The sequence below is a fragment of the Perognathus longimembris genome, chromosome 10 (genome assembly GCF_023159225.1).
Source record: "Perognathus longimembris pacificus isolate PPM17 chromosome 10, ASM2315922v1, whole genome shotgun sequence".
NCBI classification, from domain to species: domain Eukaryota; kingdom Metazoa; phylum Chordata; class Mammalia; order Rodentia; family Heteromyidae; genus Perognathus; species Perognathus longimembris.
The window spans coordinates 8,505,333-8,526,797 of record NC_063170.1 but is presented as its reverse complement, the minus strand read 5'-3'; the positions used below and the strand labels follow the sequence as shown (position 1 = coordinate 8,526,797).

The window sequence follows — 21,465 nt, the reverse complement described above, 5'->3', positions numbered from 1 at the left end:
CTTTACCACTTGAGCCACGGTGCCACTTGCGGTTTACTGGTGGTTAATTGGAGGTAAGAGTCTCATGGACTTTCTTGCCTGGGGTTGGCTTTGAACCGTGATCCTCAGATCTCAGCCTTCTGAGTAGCTAGGATGACAACATGAGCCACTGGCGTCTGGCTTTTTTCCCCTCTCTCTCTTTCTTTCCAGTCCTGGGGTTCACTTGAACTCAGGGCCTGAGCACTGTCCCTGGCTTCCTTTTGCTCATGGCCAGCACTCTACCACTAGAGCTCCAGCGCCACGTCTGGCTTTTTCTGTTTATGTGGTACTGAAGAATTGAACCCATGTCTTCATGCATGCTAGGCAAGCACTCTACCACTAGGCCACGATCCCAGCCCAGGATGCTATTTTACATTAAAAATAAAAGGAATATTCTACCATGTCTCTAACCAAGCTAGGATTAGCAGCTCAGTTTTATACCTATGTATTTGGATATACCCGGTAATTTGGAATCATGTAGTTACAAGCTTGGAGTTAGACACAAGTTTGCATCTTGACCATACATCTGTGTTGTATGAACTTGGGCAAGATGGTTTCCACTTCTGTGAATGGGTCACAGTAAGAACTTTTGAGTTCTGCCAGGGGCCTGTGACTCAGGCCGGTAATCCTAGCTACTCCAGAGGCTGAGATCTAAGGATCACGGCTTGAAAACAACCTAGGCAGGAAAGTCCCTGAGGCTGTCCAATCAACCAACTAGAGAACTGGAAGTGGTGCTGTAGCTTAAGTGGTAGAGCGCTAGCCTGGAGCAGAAGAGCTTAGGGACAGCGCCTGCTAGCATTTCTTTAGCCTCAGGTCCCCAGCTCCTCCCACTAGCCCCCAGACCCACCCATACCTAATGAGCCACTCCTACTACCCACCTACTTCCCCTTCACCCCCAGAGAGAGAAGCTGCCACCTGGATAAGGTGCAGACCCCATGTACCTCCATCTCCCGCGGGAACTATGGCCCCACTAATAAACCTCCTTATGAACCTTCTCCTGTCTGTGCTTATCTCCGCATGGTCCCTGGGATGGCCGGGACATATCCTTTCACCGCCCAGGCCCAGAGTTCAAGCCCCAAGAACCGACCAAAAATTATCTGTGGGTTTTGCATAGCATTTAGTTCTAACTATGAAGAGAACTAAACCAAGACCTGTGTGACTTCTACCAAACTCATGGCCCGTGCTTCTTGATAACTGCTCACTATGAACGACTTTGCAAAAGGGAAAGGCAAAATGCCGGGTGTCCAAGAGCCCAGACCCCGAGGGCACACGTGACACTCCGCCTCCCGTCTTTCCCAGCCATTGCATCAGCCTAGTGCAGCGGCCTTCCCAGAAACCGATTAGGAAGTTGATTCGCGCCCAGGCTGATTGGCATGTGCACGACCAATAGCAACGGGCCGTGCTCCGGCGTCGCCGGGCGCTTTCCAGCTGCGGGCTCTGATTAGATGGAGCCGTGCAGATTACTGGCCGATGACTGTCGTAGGCGGGTGCTGCTGTGCGCATGCGCCTCTGCGCGGTCAAGGGGGCGAGCTGCTGTGAGCGCCTGGTTGGTGGGCACCGCGAGTGGTTCGAGACCCGCACCCTAGGGGGGAAGCGGGTGTGGCCCGGCAACTGCGGCGTCGGTGAGAGGAGCCTGGGACCTGGGAGGATAAGGGCGGCAGCTGCAGCAGGGCCCCCGGGCCACGTCTCCGGGCCCAGGGAAGCCCGGCCGGGGCTGCCGGGGGGGGGGGGGGGGGGACTTGAGGATGGCGTGGAGGGGTGGTTTAGAGCGCTGGAGGTGGGGCGGCCTCGGTGTGCCTGCTGAGGACCAAGCAAGACCTTAGGAAGATCACGGCTGCCATCATGTGTTTGCCCAAAGCTAAGGTTTTATCTTCCCTGACCTCAGTCGTCTAGGGGGACAGGCCTGGGTTTGGGTGGCCCACATGGAGGGAGTCCTGTGGGAAGCCATTCTCTCTCAATTCTTACAGAATAGTATACCGTGAACCCGGAGGGTCATGTTCAGCTCTGTGTGTGTGTGGGGGGGGGGGTCGGGGCCTGGTGCTGTCCCTTAGTGTTTTCATCCACAGCCTGACACTGTCCCTTAGGGTCATGTTCAGCTGTGTGTGTGTGTATGTGTGCGTGAGTGCGTGTGTGTGCGTGCGTGATTCAGGGCCTGGTGCTGTCCCTTGGTGGTTTCATTCAAGGCCTGGCACTGTCCCTTAGCTTTTTCATTCAAGGCACTCGAGTCACAACTCCTCTTGGGCTTTTTTGGTGGTTAATTGGAGTTAAGAGTCTCATGGGCTTTCCTGCCTAGGCTGGTTTTGAACTCTAGAGACCTTTTAGATTATATGGATGACTTGGTTCTCATCTCCTACAACCTAGACGGGGAGTCCTACCTTTGTGTAATGCTGTATTGAGCCTGTTGAGGTTGGCAAGGGGAGAAGGAATGGATGGGGCTGCTCTCTGCTGGCACGGCAGTTTTTGCTTTGATGATTTTAGCCTTGGACCTTATAACATACAGGTTTTAGGATCACACAGCTACCCTGTGTCCTGCTTTGACTTGGCATGAAAAGCCAGGAGGCTTGTGTAATGCTTGCTTGTAATTTCAATTCTCTTAATTTTTCTTCATTTCTCCCCCTTTGGTTAGTTCTTTGAGGTGACTTTCAAGATGGACTCGCCCCTAACAGCGAGGGAAATCCGGAAGCGGTTTATTGATTTCTTCAGGAGAAATGAACACACCTATGTTCATTCATCTGCCACCATCCCATTGGATGATCCCACTTTGCTCTTTGCCAATGCAGGCATGAACCAGGTAAAGATTTTCCCCTTTCTTCTTGGCTGTCTGTACATATAGTAGTCAGCAGAGCACTGGCGGGTTGAAAACACAGCTCCTGGATTTGGAATCCCAGTTCTGTCACTTATTTTGTGACTTTATGTCATGAACTTGACTGAGAAATGAGGAGCCATAATAGTGCTTACAATGAGAAGTGAATAGATAATCCATAATGCAATTAAAATGCAACTTGGCACATCGACTTTGAAACTTTAGCTATTGTTAGCATGTATTGGTTTTGGCAGGACTGAGGTATGAACAGAAGGCCTTGCACTTGCTAGGTAGATGGTAGGAAATACCATCCCTCCACATTCAGTCCTTCATCAACTCATACTTGTTTTACTCTCAGTTTTGTTTTTCCTCCCATCACCTTTCTGCCCAAAACAGCATATCAGTTTTAGAATAGGTTCTTCCAGAAGAATGATATAATAGCGTAGCTTGCCTAGCAAGTGCAAGGCCCTGTGTTCAAACTCCAGGACTGCCAAAAAAATGCATCCACAAAAACAAACGCAGAAAGATGATACAAGCTCTGGACATCGGAGACTTGTCAAGAAGCCCACCTTTCACAAGGCAGCCTTTGGCGATTCGGTTCTAACCAGCCTTTGAGCAGTGGGGGCACTGGAAGAGGTGGGGACCTTTAGGGAATTAGATGCAGAAAGAAGTTGTTCCAATGTCAGCTGCCTTTGATCTGGCCTTTTTTTTTTCCTAGTCCTGGGGCTTGAACTCAGGGCCTGAGCACTGTCCCTGGCTTCTTTTTGCTCAAATCTAGCACTCTACCACTTAAGCCACAGCGCCACTTCTGACTTTTTCTATGTGGTGCTGAGGAGTCAAACCCGGGGCTTCATGTATAGGAGTCAAGCACTCTACCACTAGGCCATATTCCCAGCCTTCATTGCCCCTTCTTAAAATAATGTCAGCAGGTTCCGTCGCTCTATTTTTTTTTGGGGGGGGGGGAATGGCATGGGGCTTGAACTCTGGGCCTGAGCACTGTCCCTGAGCTCTTTTGCTCAAGGCTAGTGCTCTACCACTTTGAGACATAACACCACTTCCTATTTGCTGGTGTTTAATTCGAGATAAGCATCTCAGTGACTTTCCTGCCTGGGCTGATTTTGAACCGCGATCCTCAGATCTTAACTTCCTGTGTAGCTAGGGTTATAGGCATGAGCCACCTCCACTGTTCTATTTGCACACGTGTAAATAAATGACTTCAGTTGTATTCATTCTCATTTACCCTTTTCATTAACTTTTCTTGTATTGCTGTTTCCTGCTCTACGCCATCAGAGTCTGTTTTACTTTCCTGGTATTCTTATTTTTGAAATGTGTATTAATTGTACACGAAAAGTTCCACTATAATATTTCAGATATGCATTTATTTTATTTCTCTATTTGCTTTCTCTTTTCCTACCTCCCCTTAATCTCCTATTCATCAACAGCTTTCATTGAGGTTCCTTGTGCTGTCTTCATCCTTTTTCTTTCTTTCTTTCTTTTTTATAGTTCAAACCCATCTTTCTGAACACAATTGATCCGACTCATCCTATGGCAAAGCTGAGCAGAGCTGCTAATACCCAGAAATGCATCCGGGCTGGGGGTAAACACAATGATCTCGATGATGTGGGCAAGGATGTCTACCATCACACCTTCTTTGAGATGTTGGGCTCCTGGTCCTTTGGAGATTACTTCAAGGTAAGTCCAGCACAGGAGAACTCTGGGAGTTTTGAGAAAATAGGTCATTTCCCCTTAGGGAACTAGATTCTACTTTTACTTGTTTTTGTTTTTTTTTTTTTTTGGCCAGTCCTGGGCCTTGGACTCAGGGCCTAAGCACTGTCCCTGGCTTCTTCCCGCTCAAGGCTAGCACTCTGCCACTTGAGCCACAGCGCCGCTTCTGGCCGTTTTCTGTATATGTGGTGCTGGGGAATCGAACCTAGGGCCTCGGGTATACCGAGGCAGGCACTCTTGCCACTAGGCTATATCCCCAGCCCCTACTTTTACTTGTTTTAAAACATGAAACACAGTCATCTAGAGGATGCAGACGTGAAAGGAATTCAGTACTTGTAAGACTACCTAGAAGTATCTACAACTTGATGGTTTCAGGCTCTATTTAGAATTTCTTACAAAAGTTGACCATCAGGGGCTGGGGATATGGCCTAGTGGCAAGAGTGCCTGCCTCGGATACACGAGGCCCTAGGTTCGATTCCCCAGCACCACATATACGGAAAACGGCCAGAAGCGGCGCTGTGGCTTAAGTGGCGCAGAGTGCTAGCCTTGAGCGGGAAGAAGCCAGGGACAGTGCTCAGGCCCTGAGTCCAAGGCCCAGGACTGGTGCAAAAAAAAAAAAAAAAAAAAAAAAAAAAAAAAAAGTTGACCATCAGTTTGAATGTATGACAAAGATATTATAGTTTTGAATTCATGTTCTCAGGCTTTAGTTTCTTTTCTTTTCTTTCTTTTTTTCTGGCTTTTTCTGTTTATGTGGTATGAGGAATTGAACCCAGGGCTTCATGCATGCTAGGCAAGCACTCTACCACTGAACCATGTTCTTAGCCCTCGGGGTCTAGTTTCTTTCTGCACTTATGACATATATTTGGTTTGGCTGTGTTTTCTATTTATCTTCTTGCTCTCTTGGTAGGAATTGGCATGTAAGATGGCTCTGGAACTTCTGACCCAGGAGTTTGGTATTCCAGTTGAAAGACTCTATGTTACTTACTTTGGTGGGGATGAAGCAGCTGGCTTAGAACCAGATTTGGAATGCAAACAGATCTGGCAAAATTTAGGGTAAGTGTGCAACCCATTTGCTAAGAGTGATTAAACAGTGCCAGGGACACAGGACTTAGAATACATTGCCCCATGACTGACAAAAGAAATGTGTAGGGCTGGGAATATCGCCTAGTGGCAAGAGCGCTTGCCTCCCATACATGAAGCCCTAGGTTCATTTCCCCAGCACCACATATACAGAAAATGGCCAGAAGTGGCGCTGTGGCTCAAGTGGCAGAGTGCTAGCTTTGAGCAAAAAGAAGCCAAGGACAGTGCTCAGGCCCTGAGTCCAAGCCCCAGGACTGGCAAAAAAAAAAAAAAAAGAAAGAAAGAAATGTGTATCATCACATGTAAAAATTCAAATCATATAGAAGAATAAAAATGTAAATGAAGGTCCCTAAGGTAATATTGTTAATAGACTGATCTTCCGTATTTCATCTTCCAGGCCTTTAATATATATATAATTTTTATAGCCCTGTTTGTCTTTTTTGCATGTTTGCCTTTTTTTTTTTTTGTCAGTCCTGGGCCTTGGACTCAGGGCCTGAGCACTGTCCCTGGCTTCTTTTTGCTCAAGGCTAGCACTCTGCCACTTGAGTCACAGCGCCACTTCTGGCCATTTTCTGTATATGTGGTGCTGGGGAATTGAACCCAGGGCCTCATGTATACGAGGCAAGCGCTCTTGCCACTAGGCCATATCCCCAGCCCATGTTTGCCTTTTTCTATAGAGTGGTATTCTATATATGAGACAATGGTATTTCTTTTGCAAATATAATGGTATCAAATAGCACCAAAACAAAAAGAAGCTGGTTCACACCTGTAATTCTAGCTACTTAGGAGCCTGAGATCTTAGGATCACGTTTTGAAGCCAGCCCTGGCAGGAAAGTCCATGAGACTCTTATCTCCAATAAACTACCAAAAAAGCCAGGGGTTGGGAATATAGCTTACTGATACAGTGCTTGCCTAGCATGCTTGAAGTCCTGGGTTCCATTCCTCAGCACCACATAAACAGATAAAGCCAGAAGTGGCACAGTGACTCAAGAGGCAGAGTGCCCTATTAGCCTTCAGCAAAAAAAAAAAAAAAAGCCAGGGACAGTGCTCAGGCCCTGAGTCTTAAGCCCCACGACTGGCAAGGAGGAGGAAGAGGAGGGGGAGGAGGGGGAAGAGGAGGGGGAGGAGGGGGAAAGAGGAGGGGGAGGAGGGGGAAGAGGAAGGGGAGGAGGGGGAAGAGGGAGGGGGAGGAGGGAGGAGGAAGAGGCCAGAAGCAGAGCTGTGGCGCCCAAGTAGTAGAGTGTTAGCCTTGAGCAAAAGAAGCTCAGGGACAGTGCCCAGGCCCTGAATTCAGTCCCCCCCCCACCCCCCCAAAAAAATCTGATCCTATTCAGCGTAAACTTTTTCATTTTCCTATGTTCCTTTCTAGGCTAAATGCATATCATTGTATATTTTATTTGTTCTGACTATAGCACATGTGTCAGTATTCTATTATAGTCCTACTTGAAAGGATCACATGCTGTCTCTTTAGATGAATTTGTACATAGGCTTAATCTGAATAATTGCCAAGAATGGGACTTATGTATGAAAATCGTAAAGATTTCCTTTTGTGGTAAAAGGAAATCCAGGCAGAATTCTTTTTTTTTTTTGCCAGTCCTGGAGCTTGGACTCAGGGCCTGAGCACTGTCCCTCGCTTCTTGCTCAAGGCTAGCACTCTGCCACTTGAGCCACAGCGCCACTTCCAGCTTTTTCTGTATACGTGGTGCTGAGGAATCGAACCCAGGGCTTCATGTATACGAGGCAAGCACTCTTGCCACTAGGCCATATTCCCAGCCCCAGGCAGAATCCTTATCATTGACTATACCTGGGCTTAATTTTCCCTGCTCCATGAAGGTTGGATGACGCCAAAATCCTGCCTGGTAACATGAAGGATAACTTCTGGGAGATGGGTGACACCGGCCCGTGTGGCCCCTGCAGTGAGATCCACTATGACCGCATTGGTGGTCGGGACGCCGCACACCTTGTCAACCAAGATGACCCCAACGTTCTAGAGATCTGGAACCTCGTATTCATCCAGTATAACAGGTAGTCCCCTGTGTCCCAGTCCCCTCCTACTACGAGCAGTCCCTTTCCTGGAGCGTCCCCGCCTCAACTGCCTCTTCCTCTGATTCCCACAGGGAGGCCGATGGGGTTCTGAAACCTCTTCCCAAGAAAAGCATTGATACAGGGATGGGCCTGGAGCGACTGGTGTCTGTGTTACAGAACAAGATGTCCAACTATGACACGGACCTTTTTGTTCCTTACTTTGAAGCCATTCAGAAGGTATTAGTCCTGTTACAAATGTGAGAGTTCTGTGGAAGTTTGCAGGCTGGACTCTCAGTACTGTCAAAGATAAATGATCAGGTGCTTTGCCACCCAAGGGTACCTGTTGCCTGCCTCGTTGCTAATAGCATGAGGTTGTATTGGTGAGCGTAGAGGACTGGCTCTTTACTCCCTCGCTGTCACCTCTCTTGGGTTTATGAGATCTCGCGGTGCAGTCATTCTTCTCCAGATGCTTCTCAATTCCCTGGAAACCTCCTTGGGCAGAGGAGCACCACAAGGGCTCTCTGGTAATGGGCCACCTTCTGTGTTTCCCTGTAGGGCACAGGGGCCCGGCCATACACTGGGAAAGTCGGTGCTGACGACGTGGACGGGATTGACATGGCCTACAGGGTGCTAGCTGACCACGCTCGGACCATCACTGTGGCCCTGGCTGACGGCGGCCGGCCTGACAACACAGGGCGAGGGTGAGTGCATGGTACACTCGGGCTGGGTTTGAAGTGTTTCAGGTTATCTTTAAGATATGCCACTTTAAATTGTGGAGAAATACAGAGGGTAAGGATTTTGTTTGAGGTTGTCTGATGGGATCTTGGCAGGGGCTGGTTAGGGACAAGTGTTGAGGTAGCCCCAAGAAACCCATTATTGACAGACAGGGCATAAGATCACATGCATATGTTCTCATTTTGCCTCTTGTTATAGCCAAACATTGAAGGATAACAAAACTAGGGTTTTCCCTGGGTAATCCTTGACGTGTAGTTGTAGATAGGTTACTGAGTTTATGCTTGAACTAACACAGTGACCTTGGAGAATGCAGAGAGATGCAGGCTTAGGCTAGAAGAAAATGTCTGCAAGAGCAGGACCGAAAGTTGGTCATATTACTTTGGGTAGAATTCCAAAGGGCCTAGGACAACCCTTAGCTGGGAATGTTGTGGGCAAGGCATTAGTGTCTTCCTCTTACAGGTACGTGTTACGACGGATTCTCCGCCGGGCTGTTCGCTACTCCCATGAGAAACTCAATGCCAGCAGGGGTTTCTTTGCTACGTTGGTTGATGTTGTTGTTCAATCCCTGGTAGGTAGTAATTCCCGGCTCGCCTCTTACCTAATGAAGTCACACTTTAAAAGGGGCAAGGTGGGAACGAAATACTAATAATGGGTTTGTAATGGGGGTCCTGGAGTAGCCTCTCACTTCATTGAGCTCCTTTATCAGGGAGATGCATTTCCTGAGCTAAAGAAGGACCCAGATATGGTGAAAGACATCATTAATGAAGAAGAAGTGCAGTTTCTGAAGACTCTAAGCAGGGGGCGTCGTATCCTGGACCGAAAAATTCAGAGCCTGGGAGATTGCAAGACCATTCCGGGTAAGGCCTGCCTTGTGGCTTCCTCTATCTGGGCTGTGACATCTTTGTGGGAAAGGCAATCCCTCTTTCACACCCTGTCCCAGGCTTCTCATGTTCACTGACACTGAGCAAAGATGGTTAAACTGCTTTTATTGTGAAGTCAGATTTTTTAGAGTAAGATAATAAAGGAGTAAACTGTTGCAGTAAGATATTTAAACAATACAGAAGAAAAAAGTAAAAATCCTTTCCCAAGTTCATGTCTCAGAGGAAAAATCTTTTAGGAGTCTAGTGTAAGTTCAAGCATGGTGGTACAGTCCTGTAATCCCAGCACTTGGGAGGAGAACAATTTAGACCAGCCTAGCTACTTACTGAGAAATGTCTCAGTGAAATCCCCCCTTTATTTAGCTAATATATGCTCATTTAAAAGGAGGTGTGGGCTGGGAATGTGGCTCATTGGTAGAGTGCTTGCTTAGCATGCATGAAGCCCGGGCACTGTCCCTGAGCTCTTCAGCTCAAAGCCAGTGCTCTACCAGTTGAGCCACAGCACCACTTCCAGTTTTCTGAGTGGTTTACTAGAGATAACAGTCTCAGACTTTCCTGCCCAGGCTGGCTTTGAACCTCGATCTTCAGATCTCAGCCTCCTGAGTAGCTAAGATTACAGGTGTGAGCCATTGACACCCGGCTAGAATTTCTTTTTATTGATATATATAAAGAAAAGGTTCTGATGAAACAGAACTTTGCCAGGAGACCCACTAGTGCTTTCTAATGTCGGTGTTCCAGGGCATGATGGGTATTCTGACTGGGAGACTCATTTGCATTGCCTCTAATCCCATCATCTTCCGGAGCGGGGGTGGGGGGCTGGGCACAGAAAGGGGGCTGCTCATGTTATCTTGACTTACATCTATCATGCTGCAGGAGACACTGCTTGGCTTCTGTATGACACCTATGGGTTCCCGGTGGATCTCACGGGACTGATTGCTGAAGAGAAGGGCCTGGTGGTAGACATGGATGGCTTTGAAGAGGAGAGGAAACTGGCTCAGGTAGAGAGCGTGGAGAGTGAGACTGCAAATACGACGTTCCTTCTATTAAAGAGTTCAAAATTCTCTCCCTACACCAGCTGGTGGCACTTTTGCTCCCGGGGGCTATTTAGCAGTAATGTGGGAGGCATTTTAGTTTTCTGGGCATGAGTTCCCATCATCTTGTTGGCAGACTCCTGGGATGCACTGCAGTGCTAGAAGGCACCCCTCCAACAAAGAATATACTTTACCTTCTGTATAGTATAAGTTCTTTTTTTGGATCCAAGAATGGGAGTTAAACTTGGTATCTGACGCTTTCACTCATTGGCTGGCGCTCTACCATCCTGAGCCACGCCTCCAACCTCCAAGTTCGAATTCTTTAAAAAAGACTCGTTTTCTCCTATTTTGAAGTAACTAGTGCCTGTTTCTGTTCCTGGCAGCTAAAGTCACAGGGCAAGGGAGCAGGTGGGGAAGACCTCATCATGCTGGACATTTATGCCATCGAAGAGCTCCGGGCAAAGGGTTTGGAAGCCACAGATGACTCACCCAAGTATAATTACCATTCAGACTCCAGTGGCAGCTATGGTAGGCTGTTGGGGATCCTTCTGTTTCTGTGCCATCTGTGTGGGGGATTCTGAGAGACGAGTCTCAAGTTTAAGCAACATCCTCTCCAGTGTGCTGCAGTCCTGCTGTGCACTTTCGTTCTTGCACACCCTGGGCCAGTAGTTTTCCTAATCTTATTTTGCAGTAATAGTTACAGGAAATTGTAAGAAAAAAAATTAAACTATAGGGACTTCATTTACCAACTTCCCTTCATTGTAAAAACTTCCGGGAAACAAGACGAGACCTTGGACCGATCCGCAGTAGCTACAGAATTTTGCATCATATAATAGCATTCTAAAGAAACAAACATCCAGGTGCTGGTGGCTCAAGTATGTAATTCTAGCTACTGAGATCTGAGGATCGCAGTTCAAATCCAGCCCAGGGAAACCAGAAAACCAGAAATGACACTGTGGTTCAAAGTGGCAGAACGCTAACCTTGAATGAAGAAGCTCAGAGACAGCGCTCAGGTCCTGAGTGCAAGCCCCACTACTGACAAAAAAAAAAACAAAGAGAAACAAGAAATGTTTTTGCTTTGTTGTTATGACAGTATCTTACACTAAAATCTAAACAAGTGAGTCACATATTGATTTTGTCTTTTTTTTTTTTGTGCTGATACTGGGACTTGAACTCAGGGGCTTCTGCTTTTACATTCAAAGCTGATCCTCTACCACTTGATTTGTTGTTTTTTTTTTTTTTTTTTTTGGCCAGTCCTGGGCCTTGGACTCAGGGCCTGAGCACTGTCCCTGGCTTCTTCCCGCTCAAGGCTAGCACTCCGCCACTTGAGCCACAGCGCCGCTTCTGGCCGTTTTCTGTATATGTGGTGCTGGGGAATCGAACCTAGGGCCTCGTGTATCCGAGGCAGGCATTCTTGCCACTAGGCTATATCCCCAGCCCTCCTCTACCACTTGAGTCATGCCTCCACCTCTAACTTTCTGCTGGTCAATTGAAGATGAGTCTCTCAGAATTGGAGATGAGTCTCTCAAGCTGCTTTCGAACCATGATCCTCAGATCTCAGCCTCCTGAGTAGCTAGGATGACAGGTGCGAGCACCCAGCACCTGGCCTAAATATATTCTTCGTGGTCTTGAACTAGGAAATTTATTACTATTATATTTCCAGTCAGATTTACCACGTTTCCGGCTCGTTTCTGAGAGCAGGTATAACCACCTGTCTAGTTTTCTCAGAGCTGTCTCAGTGCTCACACTGGAAGCTTGCAACCCAGGAAACTGGGTCAGTGACTGTCCTCGTTTCCTGGGACACAAATGGAGTCACCAACTTGAGTGTTAATTCTTTAGGGAGAAACTAGCATGCTAGCTTTTTTGTGGAATCTAATGGGCTTGCTTTCAAAATAAAATTTAGACAATTAGGACTGAAGAAGAATTGAGAAGTAGTCCAATAAAAGCCAGCTAAGAATGTGTGAATAAGGCGGGGTGTACAGCTCTGGTTGAGTGGTTGTGTAGCCGGCAGGAGGCTCCTCGTGGGATGCTAACACACGCAAATGTGTGATCAAACTTACTGATTATCTTTCCCTATGTGCATTTGCATCGAGCAGTGTTTGAGAGCACAGTGGCTACAGTGCTGGCTCTGCGTAGGGAAAAGATGTTTGTGGAAGAGGTGTCCACCGGCCAGGAGTGTGGAGTGGTCCTGGACAAGACCTGTTTCTACGCTGAGCAGGGAGGGCAGATCTACGACGAAGGCTACCTCGTGAAGATCGATGACAGCAGTGACGATGTGAGCCATCACTTCCGCCTTGTTAGTCAGGGAGGGCTGGGCGGAGCCTCGGAGCTTGTTTAGCTCCTTGGTGCTCGGTCCCTAAGGAGCAGACGCATCACAGGTCCTGGTTGGCTTCTGTGGTTAATGTTTCTTTCTTTTTTTTTTTTTTTTTTTTTGCCAGTCCTGGGGCTTGGGCTCAGGGCCTGAGCACTGTCCCTGGCTTCTTTTTGCTCAAAACTAGCACTCTGCCACTTGAGCCACAATGCCATTTCTGGCCTTTTTCTGTATATGTGGTGCTGGGGAATTGAACCCAGGGCTTCATGTATAGGAGGCAAGCACTCTTTGCCACTAGGCCATATCCCCAGCCCATGTAAGAGAATTCTTGCCACCCTGGTACAAAGGCTGACCCTCAGCTCTTACATCCTTTGCTTATAATTAAGGAAACTGCTAGCAAACATTCTGCCTCTCCCCAGATTGGTCTTTTTTTGTTTTTTTGTTTTTTTAGTTTATTTGTTTTGTTTTTGTTGCCAGTCCTGGGGCGGGGACTGGGGACCTGAGCACTGTCCCTGGCTTCTTTTTGCTCAAGGCTAGCACTCTACCTCTTGAGCCACAGCACCACTTCCGGCTTTTTTCTATACATGTGATGCTGAGGAATCAAACCCAGGGCTTTATGTATACGAGGCGAACACTTTACCACTAGGCCATATTCCCAGCCCCCCCCCCCCCCCCCCCGAGATTGGTCATCTGATTAGGCATCTGATTTCTAATAATAGCATTTGAATTCTCTAAGATACTCATTGTTATTTGTATTTGTGTATATCTACTATAAATAATGGTAGCACATTTATGTGTATACACACAGGTTACTATTAAAGCTTTTCTTAGAGAATATGTATAATTTTATTTTTTGTTGGTCCTGGGGCCTGAACTGAGGCCTGGGTGCTGTCCCTGAGCTCTTTTGATCAAGGATAGTACTCTACCACTTTAAGCCACACCGCCACTTCCTGTGTGTATAATTTTATAACAAGTTTGTGTGAAGGGAGTTTGTGTGTGTATACATATGTGTACATGTAGGTATGTGCATTTTATATATATACGTAGTGTATATATTTGAATTTATATACATAAGTACCTAGAGGACTGATACTGTTTGACTATTTACTGGTCTCCTGCTTGCCTCCTAGAAAACTGAGTTTACCGTGAAGAATGCGCAGGTGCGAGGAGGGTATGTGCTGCACATAGGAACAATCTATGGCAGCCTGAAAGTGGGGGATCAAGTCCGGCTGTTCCTTGATGAGGTGAGCTGCATCATGCTCTTCCCCCGTTGGATCTAGTTAGCAGTCACCCCCTTTGCCTTTAGACTAGCCAAACAATAACTCTGGGTGTTCCTAAGACAGTTGTTTCACCAGGGACTCGCACGCACATCCTGTAGACCTCCTCTACAGATGGCATTCCTCGCCTCAGGTTCTTCTTAAGGTGCCGGCTGTGGTGGCATATGCCTATAGTCACAGCGTGGGGGATGCCAAGGCCAAAGGACTGTAGGAAGAGATTACTCAAGGCCAGCTTGGGATACACAGTGATACCTTGTCTCAACAAAGGGGGTGGGGGGGTGGGACTGAGACCATAGCTCAGTTGTAGGGCACTTGCCTAGCATGTTCAAGGCCCTGGGTTTGATCCCCAGCACAGAAATGGCAAAGGGAAAAAAAACAAAAAGAAGCAGAACTCTCTAGGAAGTGGTGGCCAGCCCAGGCAGGAAAAAAATCTATGTGGCTTGTCAAAATAACAAGCAAAAAGGCAGGGCTGGAAGCGTGCCTCAAATGGTAGAATGCCAAGCCAAGCAAGCATGAGGCCCAGGTGCAAGCGCAGGTATTGAAGAATAAATAAATACAATGGTAAAAACAGACACAGAGTCAGATTTGGCCGTGGTTAATTGCTGTCGCTAGCAGTGGGAGAAGGGGAGGGCATGACTCCTCTCTTCGTGGTATTCATCCCTTCCCACATCCTCTTGGCCAGAGTTTTGTCACATAGGCACACTGCTAAGGGTTTTCACCCTGACCATCCATGTGTTGGGGACTATTGGCAGTCTGACCTCTTCTCATACCTCCCTGCTCCAGCCCCGGCGGAGACCCGTGATGAGCAACCACACAGCTACCCACATTCTGAACTTCGCCCTGCGCTCGGTGCTCGGGGAGGCTGATCAGAAAGGCTCACTGGTCGCTCCTGACCGCCTCCGCTTCGACTTCACCGCCAAGGGAGCCATGTCGACCCAACAGATCAAGAAGGCCGAGGAGATTGCTAATGCGATGATTGAGGCAGCCAAGGTAGTTTGGCCTCGATCTAAGTTCTTGGGTCATAAACCTTACTCTTTGCTACAGCAGAGGCCCAGCAGTCCACGTGCTCGCACTTTGCTGTACCATGACCTGCCTGCCCTGCACGTAGATTGGTTAAAGCAGTGCCTGCCAGACCCTTTGGTACCGGTGGTGTTTGGTGCAGAGGGAAAGGAGGTCCCTGACGTATTCCCTCCTTTGACTCTTCTAGTTATGTACAGTGCATTCACATAAGACTTGGCTCGAGTTTAACAACAAAGTTAGCAATGTCTGCCTCTTGACTCCCTTGCCTTGCACGTGGCACTTGATTTCAGAAGGCTCAGGGCAGGTACCAGAGTTCAGTCCTTCAAATCCTTTCTGCAGAATTGTGCTCTCTCTGCTGCCTCTTACTGCAGCTTTCAAGATGTTCTTTCCCCAGCATCTTTTCCTGTTTTCTTCTTATGGCAGCCCGTCTATACCCAGGACTGTCCCCTGGCAGCAGCGAAAGCCATCCAGGGCCTGCGGGCAGTGTTTGATGAGACCTATCCTGACCCTGTACGAGTCGTCTCCATTGGGGTCCCGGTGTCCCACCTGCTGGACGACCCCTCTGGGCCTGCCGGCTCTCTCACTTCCATTGAATTCTGTGGGGGAACGTGAGTACCACCGGAGGAGCAGCAATAAGGGGTGTCGCCTTGCCATCACCTTTGAGGATGTCATTTTCTTGGCTCATCATGCAAGGATAAAACCCAGGGTTTTACATACCCCGGGAAAATCCTCGACCACTAAGCTATATCCCCATTCCTCTAGTTGGAATGAAGTCGAGAGATGGTATCTTGCTCAGAGCTCAAACCTAAGCTTTGTCTGCTCTTCTACTTCCTCTTTTTTTTTTTTTTTTTTTTCCCAGTCCTGGGGCCTGAGCACTGTTCCTGGCTTCCTTTTGCTCAAGGCCTAGCACCTTACCACTTGAATCACAGCGCCACTTCCGGCTTCTTCTGTTTATGTGGTGCTGAGGAATTGAACCCAGGGCTTTGTGCATGCTAGGCCAGCACTCTACGACTAAGCCACATTCCCAGTCCCTTTCTTCTCCCTTTTTTTTTTTTTGCCTTTGTTTAAACACTTATGCTTGGAAAATTGCCTTAAATGTGAGGGTCTTCAAGCACCATTTCCTGTTGTGACTCCTGGGCTTCCTCTTCACAATGACCATTCTGTTCAACCTCTCAGGCATCTGCAGAACTCAAGTCACGCAGGAGCCTTTGTGATTGTGACTGAAGAAGCTATTGCCAAGGGCATCCGGAGGATTGTTGCTGTCACAGGTGCTGAAGCCCAGAAGGTGAGCGGATCGGGCTAGCATGGGGCTTAGGTGAACAAGGCAGCGTTCTGTGGCTGCTCCAGATGCCAGATGTCCTCCACTTACCTTGCCTGGCAGAAACAAGTGACCACTGCTGTCACGTTTAATCTCTGTGAGATATTTGAGTGTACCTGGTGCGAGGTGCCCGCTTAAAAGATCGGTTGCTCTGGCACTGGGAACTCTAGTTTGTTCCGAATCCTAAGGGTTGATCATTCCATAGAGTAAAAAGTGTTCCTTATAGGTAAGTTCCCAGTCCCCCACTGAGCCTGAGTGAGTGTTCAGACCTTGCCGATGGCTGGGTGAGGCAGAGCTCGTTTCTGGGCCAGGAGGCTACCAGCATTTGCTCCTTGTGTCTTGGGTGTATGCCCTACAACCTTCCACGAGCACTTCCACAGCTGTGCACACACTGTCGTCAGTGACCTGCCTAGTTACACCTCTCACTATCCTCCTCCAGGCCCTCAGGAAGGCGGACAGCTTAAGGAAGTCTCTGTGTGTCATGGAGACCAAAGTGAAGGCCCAGACCGCACCCAATAAGGATGTTCAGAGGGAGATCGCTGATCTTGGTGAGGTGAGGCTGACTCCCTTTTGCGTATCACCTGTTTCTTAGTGTCTAAGGAGTAAGACCTGTCTTCCCATAGGAGCCACTGAGGTCCTGTTTGTGTTCACTGGACTTCAGTTGTTGTACAGCTTTGCAAGGGGAACTCCATGGATCTTCCCAGAGACCTCTGGGCCCTGCCTGCTGCTCACTGAGAGGGATTGTGGGCAGTATGGAGGGACCCCAGTTTCCAAGCCCCCCTGGTGTTTCTTAGTATTTAGGGCTTCTCGTAAGCCCTACCAGACTGTGTTCAAGACCAGATTTGCGATCAGAGTCCTCATTGAACCTCTCCTTTCTCATCCAGCCCTGTTTATGACAGTTGCAGCAGTTGCTCAAAGCCAGCAAACATGAAGTCTTGAGGGCTTGGTTCACAGACAAAGAGGAGTGGGATGGGCGGGGGCTTTGTCCTAGGTTCTTGTAGCCCAGACTCAGATGGTTTTCTGGTCCTGGTTTCAGGCCCTGGCTGGGGCCGTCATCCCCCAGTGGCAGAAAGATGAACTGCGAGAGACGCTGAAATCCCTGAAGAAGGTCATGGATGACCTAGACCGGGCCAGCAAAGCTGATGTCCAGAAGCGAGTGAGTGCTGACGGGGTGGGTGGCTGGAAGGGAGCCAAGAAGGTTTCCTCTGAGATCCTGGAGGGACTGCTGCCTGGCTTTGGGGGTCTGGGCCCTTGGACTGAACTTCTCTCCTGGGTTTGGTTACAGGTGTTGGAGAAGACGAAGCAGCTCATTGACAGTAACCCCAACCAGCCCTTGGTCATCCTGGAGATGGAGAGCGGCGCCTCAGCCAAGGCAACCAGGGACTGGGGTCCAGGCCGGCCCTGTCTGTCTCATGTCCCCTTCCCTCCTGCCTCATGAGCCCTTTGGTGGATGATGGCTGGGCTTGGTAGCTCTGGGTCACTCTAGGATTGAGGTCAGGCCGAGCCCTAGGGGAGATCTGGTGGCCAGAAGGGATAACAGCTCCCCAGAGGTAGAAGGCAGACCTCAGAGCTAGAGTGTAGGCGGGGCCCTGTGTTTGGGTTCCCGGCCATCTGAGCTCTTTGGGGGCAACATCCCCTCTTGGAAGGGGTTAGGGTGGTGCTCTAAGGGCGGAGCTCTGCAAACTGTTGTGGAGAGTGGGGTCCCCTGCCTAGAGCTGTGGCCTGATGCCAGGTTCCGTCCACAGGCTCTGAATGAAGCCTTGAAGCTATTCAAGACACATTCCCCTCAGACATCTGCCATGCTCTTCACCGTGGACAACGAGGCTGGCAAGATCACGTGCCTGTGTCAAGTTCCCCAGGTGAGCACTGCCCGCAGCCTGCCTCCAAGCCCTGAGTCCCTTGTGCCAGTGGAGGTGCCGCTGTGTACCTTCTGAGCTTGGTTCGTTTGCTAAGGCCTGCTTGTGCATGTAGAGCCCCTATAGGAAACGCTTGATCTGCCCAACTGTTTGTCACCTCCAGTCCCTTTTATCTCGGGCCTTCTTGATGGAGAATGTTTAACTGTACTGGCTGATACCTGGCTTTGCCACTTGCCTTTGTTCTGATAACAGCCAGCGGCTGCCCCCCTAGAACACCTGGTAGAGTCCATCCATCTCTACCTCTAGTAGCATCACCCAGGGTAGGAGTGGATGTCAGTAGCTACTTTTAACTCTGTCTCTTCATTCACCCCTCAAACCCATCCTCTTCTAACTCCCACTTCCCCTTCCTATCTTCCAGAATGCAGCCAACCGCGGCCTGAAAGCCAGTGAGTGGGTGCAGCAAGTGTCTGGCCTGATGGATGGCAAAGGGGGTGGCAAAGATGTGTCTGCCCAGGCCACAGGCAAAAACGTGGGCTGCCTGCAGGAGGCGCTGCAGCTGGCTACTTCCTTTGCTCAGCTCCGCCTAGGAGATGTCAAGAACTGAGCCAGAGAGGCAGCTCTCACTGGAAGTGTCTGTCAACCAGATGCATCATCCTAGCCAGAAGCCTTCCATCTGCCACAAGGACAGCTGAATTTTGAGACCTCTGAGTAGCCCCATCCAGCCTAACCCAGCAGTAACTGAAACACACCCGGAGCCACTCTCAGTGTCCCTCTGTATTTACTGCTCTGAGCCTTTCACATCAGCGCCACCTGTCTAGAACCACTACCTAAGAATTGCTATTTAATAATCCTCATGCTGGTGTCTGCAGTAAGTTTTCTCCCCACCTTGAGGATTCTGGGTCTGCAGACATGAAACCTTTTTAACTGCAGAGAATAAAAGGACCATGTGCAATACCTGATGGTGCCTGCCATTTCCATGCTTCCTGTAAGGGGGCCCCTGTCATATAACCTCTGTGTGTCTGTGTCTAGAATACAGGCCATGGCCCTAGCTGGTTTCTCTTTGTAGTCCTCACTGGCTCCAGCCCCCTGAACCTTCAGAGTGGTTGCAGCAGGATGTTTATTGGGGGTAGCGGCAGATGAGGTGGGGTGAAACGGAGAGACATAAGTTCAGCAAAGATGAGCCTTTCACCTGGCCTCCCAGGAAGAACGTCCTGTCTTGGGTCCCCATCCCTCTTGCAGATGCTAGTATTGCTCGGGTGTATTGCAGGTATTAGCAGGGGCCAGGCAGCTACTGTCTCCATTCTGTTGACTCTTCCATCATTACCGCTTCTATGACCTAAAAATAGGATAGACACCCTGGCCGGGCCTGAATCCAGTTTATTCAAGTCTACCACAGTGGGGTTTGGAATAAGGTGGATTGCACCAACTCCCAGATAGGGCGAACTGGGGGTGGGGGTGGGGAGGGGGGTCCCACATCGGTGTGCGTTCTCCCTCCGGGGCGCGAGGGGGCGGTGTCGCCGCGCGCCGCTCTCTCTCCCGACAGCCCCCGCGCGAGCGCGCGGCTTCAAGCCGGCGGAAGAGCCCCGGGCCAGGCAGTAGGCCGGCGGAAGCGGCTCCCACGCCGTGCGCCGCCATGCCCGGGGACCACCGCCGCATCCGCGGGCCGGAGGAGTCCCAGCCTCCGCAGCTGTACGCCGCCGACGAGGACGAGGAGCCCGCCGCCCGTGACCCGACGCGGCTGCGGCCGGTGTACGCGCGCGCCGGGCTGCTGAGCCAGGCCAAGGGCTCGGCCTACCTGGAGGCGGGCGGCACCAAGGTGCTGTGCGCCGTGTCGGGCCCGCGCCAGGCCGAGGGCGGGGAGCGCGGCGGCGGCCCGGCCGGGACGGGGGGCGAAGCCCCGGCCGCGCTGCGCGGCCGCCTGGTCTGCGACTTCCGCCGCGCGCCCTTCTCGGGGCGCCGGCGCCGCGCGCCCCCGGGCGGCGGCGAGGAGCGCGAGCTGGCGCTGGCGCTGCAGGAGGCGCTGGAGCCCGCGGTGCGCCTGGGCCGGTACCCGCGCGCGCAGCTCGAGGTGTCGGCGCTGCTGCTGGAGGACGGCGGCTCGGCGCTGGGCGCCGCGCTCACGGCCGCCGCGCTCGCCCTGGCCGACGCGGGAGTGGAGATGTACGACCTGGTGGTGGGTTGCGGCCTGAGCCTCGCGCCGGGGCCCGCGCCCACCTGGCTGCTGGATCCCACGAGGCTCGAGGAGGAGCACGCCGCCGCCGGCCTCACCGTGGCCCTCATGCCGGTCCTCAACCAGGTGGCCGGGGTGCTAGGCAGCGGGGAAGGCGGCCAGACTGAGAGCTGGGCCGAGGCCGTGCGCCTGGGCCTCGAGGGCTGCCAGCGGCTCTACCCGGTGCTGCAGCAGTGTCTGGTGCGGGCTGCCCGTCGGAGGGGCGCCGCCTCCCCTTCCTAAGTCAGGAGCCTCTGTGCTGCCGCCCTTACCCTGCGTGACCTGACTGCGGGAGTTAAAGAAGCTGACGCACCTGAGAGGATGGATGTGGGGAGATCCAGCCCCAGCTGATGCAGCCTATGGGGGTGGGGGAACGGCGCGGGGGCACTGGGTCACAACTCAGACCTGCGCTCTCCCGGAGCTTTTTTGCCCAAGGCTAGGGCTCTGTCTCGTGAGCCGAAGTTCCATTTGCGGTGTTTTGGTGGTTGAAGATTAAAGTCTCAGGGACTTGGCCACCAGGCTGCCTACGAACCTCCATCCTCAGATCTTGGCCTCCTGAGTAGGGAGGGGTACGGACTCCCCGGCTGGAACAGCTTTTTACATTAAAGAGACTTGGCTACTTGAGCCGGCTCCCAGTTGCGACCCTTTGAAGACATCTGCGAAAACAGCCTTACTTTCTAGTTGGGAAGAATTTCAGCTGAACTCACCTGCAACAGGAGACCTGGAGCGATGGTCATGTAAAGGACTGACCCTGGGCCGGCTGGCCATGGACTCTGACGTACCTGGGATGCCATTGTTTTTTTCAGAGGATGCAAGTGAGAGGCTGTGCCTTTCCACTACTCTAGCTAAGATATAAAAAAGAGTCCTTTTTATATTTGAAGAGAAAGTCTTATGTTGTGGTTCTTGATAACAGGACTTAAAAGAGCAAGGATCTTCTGAGCCAGGCAGAGTGTTCTTGGGCCCCTGTGGTCACAGTCTCAGGACAGCCCTGACTTGATGTTTCTGTCCGTAGGCCAGTGTGAGCTGAAGAGGCTGGGTGAAGCAGCTACAGGAATTGGTGTGGGGAGTGTGGTTTGGAGGAGAGAAAACTGCCCACTCAAATGTCAGTTTGAGGGCAATCACTAAAATGTGGCAAAACTTGAGTTTCATACCCCCCAGGGTACGCTGTGTCCTATCCCG

General features: G+C 50.5%; 2 protein-coding genes across 3 annotated transcripts; both read left to right on the top strand.

Annotated features, from left to right (window-relative positions):
• Positions 1-1,483: 1,483 nt before the first annotated feature.
• Positions 1,484-19,031, top strand: Aars1 (alanyl-tRNA synthetase 1). 2 transcript variants are annotated; one of them, XM_048355134.1, is made up of 21 exons: positions 1,484-1,615; positions 2,645-2,809; positions 4,325-4,513; positions 5,454-5,599; positions 7,460-7,651; positions 7,744-7,888; positions 8,207-8,352; positions 8,846-8,954; positions 9,093-9,243; positions 10,138-10,262; positions 10,679-10,823; positions 12,392-12,570; positions 13,737-13,850; positions 14,667-14,873; positions 15,327-15,511; positions 16,080-16,188; positions 16,661-16,774; positions 17,258-17,377; positions 17,507-17,593; positions 17,967-18,080; positions 18,496-19,031. In XM_048355134.1, the coding sequence occupies exons 1-21, from the start codon at positions 1,520-1,522 to the stop codon at positions 18,679-18,681; spliced, it is 3,024 nt and encodes a 1,007-aa protein (XP_048211091.1). In that variant the 5' UTR covers positions 1,484-1,519; the 3' UTR covers positions 18,682-19,031. The 2 variants fall into 2 exon arrangements, with proteins under 2 accessions (XP_048211091.1, XP_048211092.1); XM_048355135.1 differs by having other exon boundaries at positions 1,521-1,640.
• A 578-nt stretch (positions 19,032-19,609) lies between these two features.
• Exosc6 (exosome component 6) lies at positions 19,610-21,132 on the top strand. Its single transcript, XM_048355139.1, has one exon. The coding sequence runs from the start codon at positions 19,711-19,713 to the stop codon at positions 20,527-20,529; it is 819 nt and encodes a 272-aa protein (XP_048211096.1). The 5' UTR covers positions 19,610-19,710; the 3' UTR covers positions 20,530-21,132.
• The last annotated feature ends 333 nt before the right edge of the window (positions 21,133-21,465 follow it).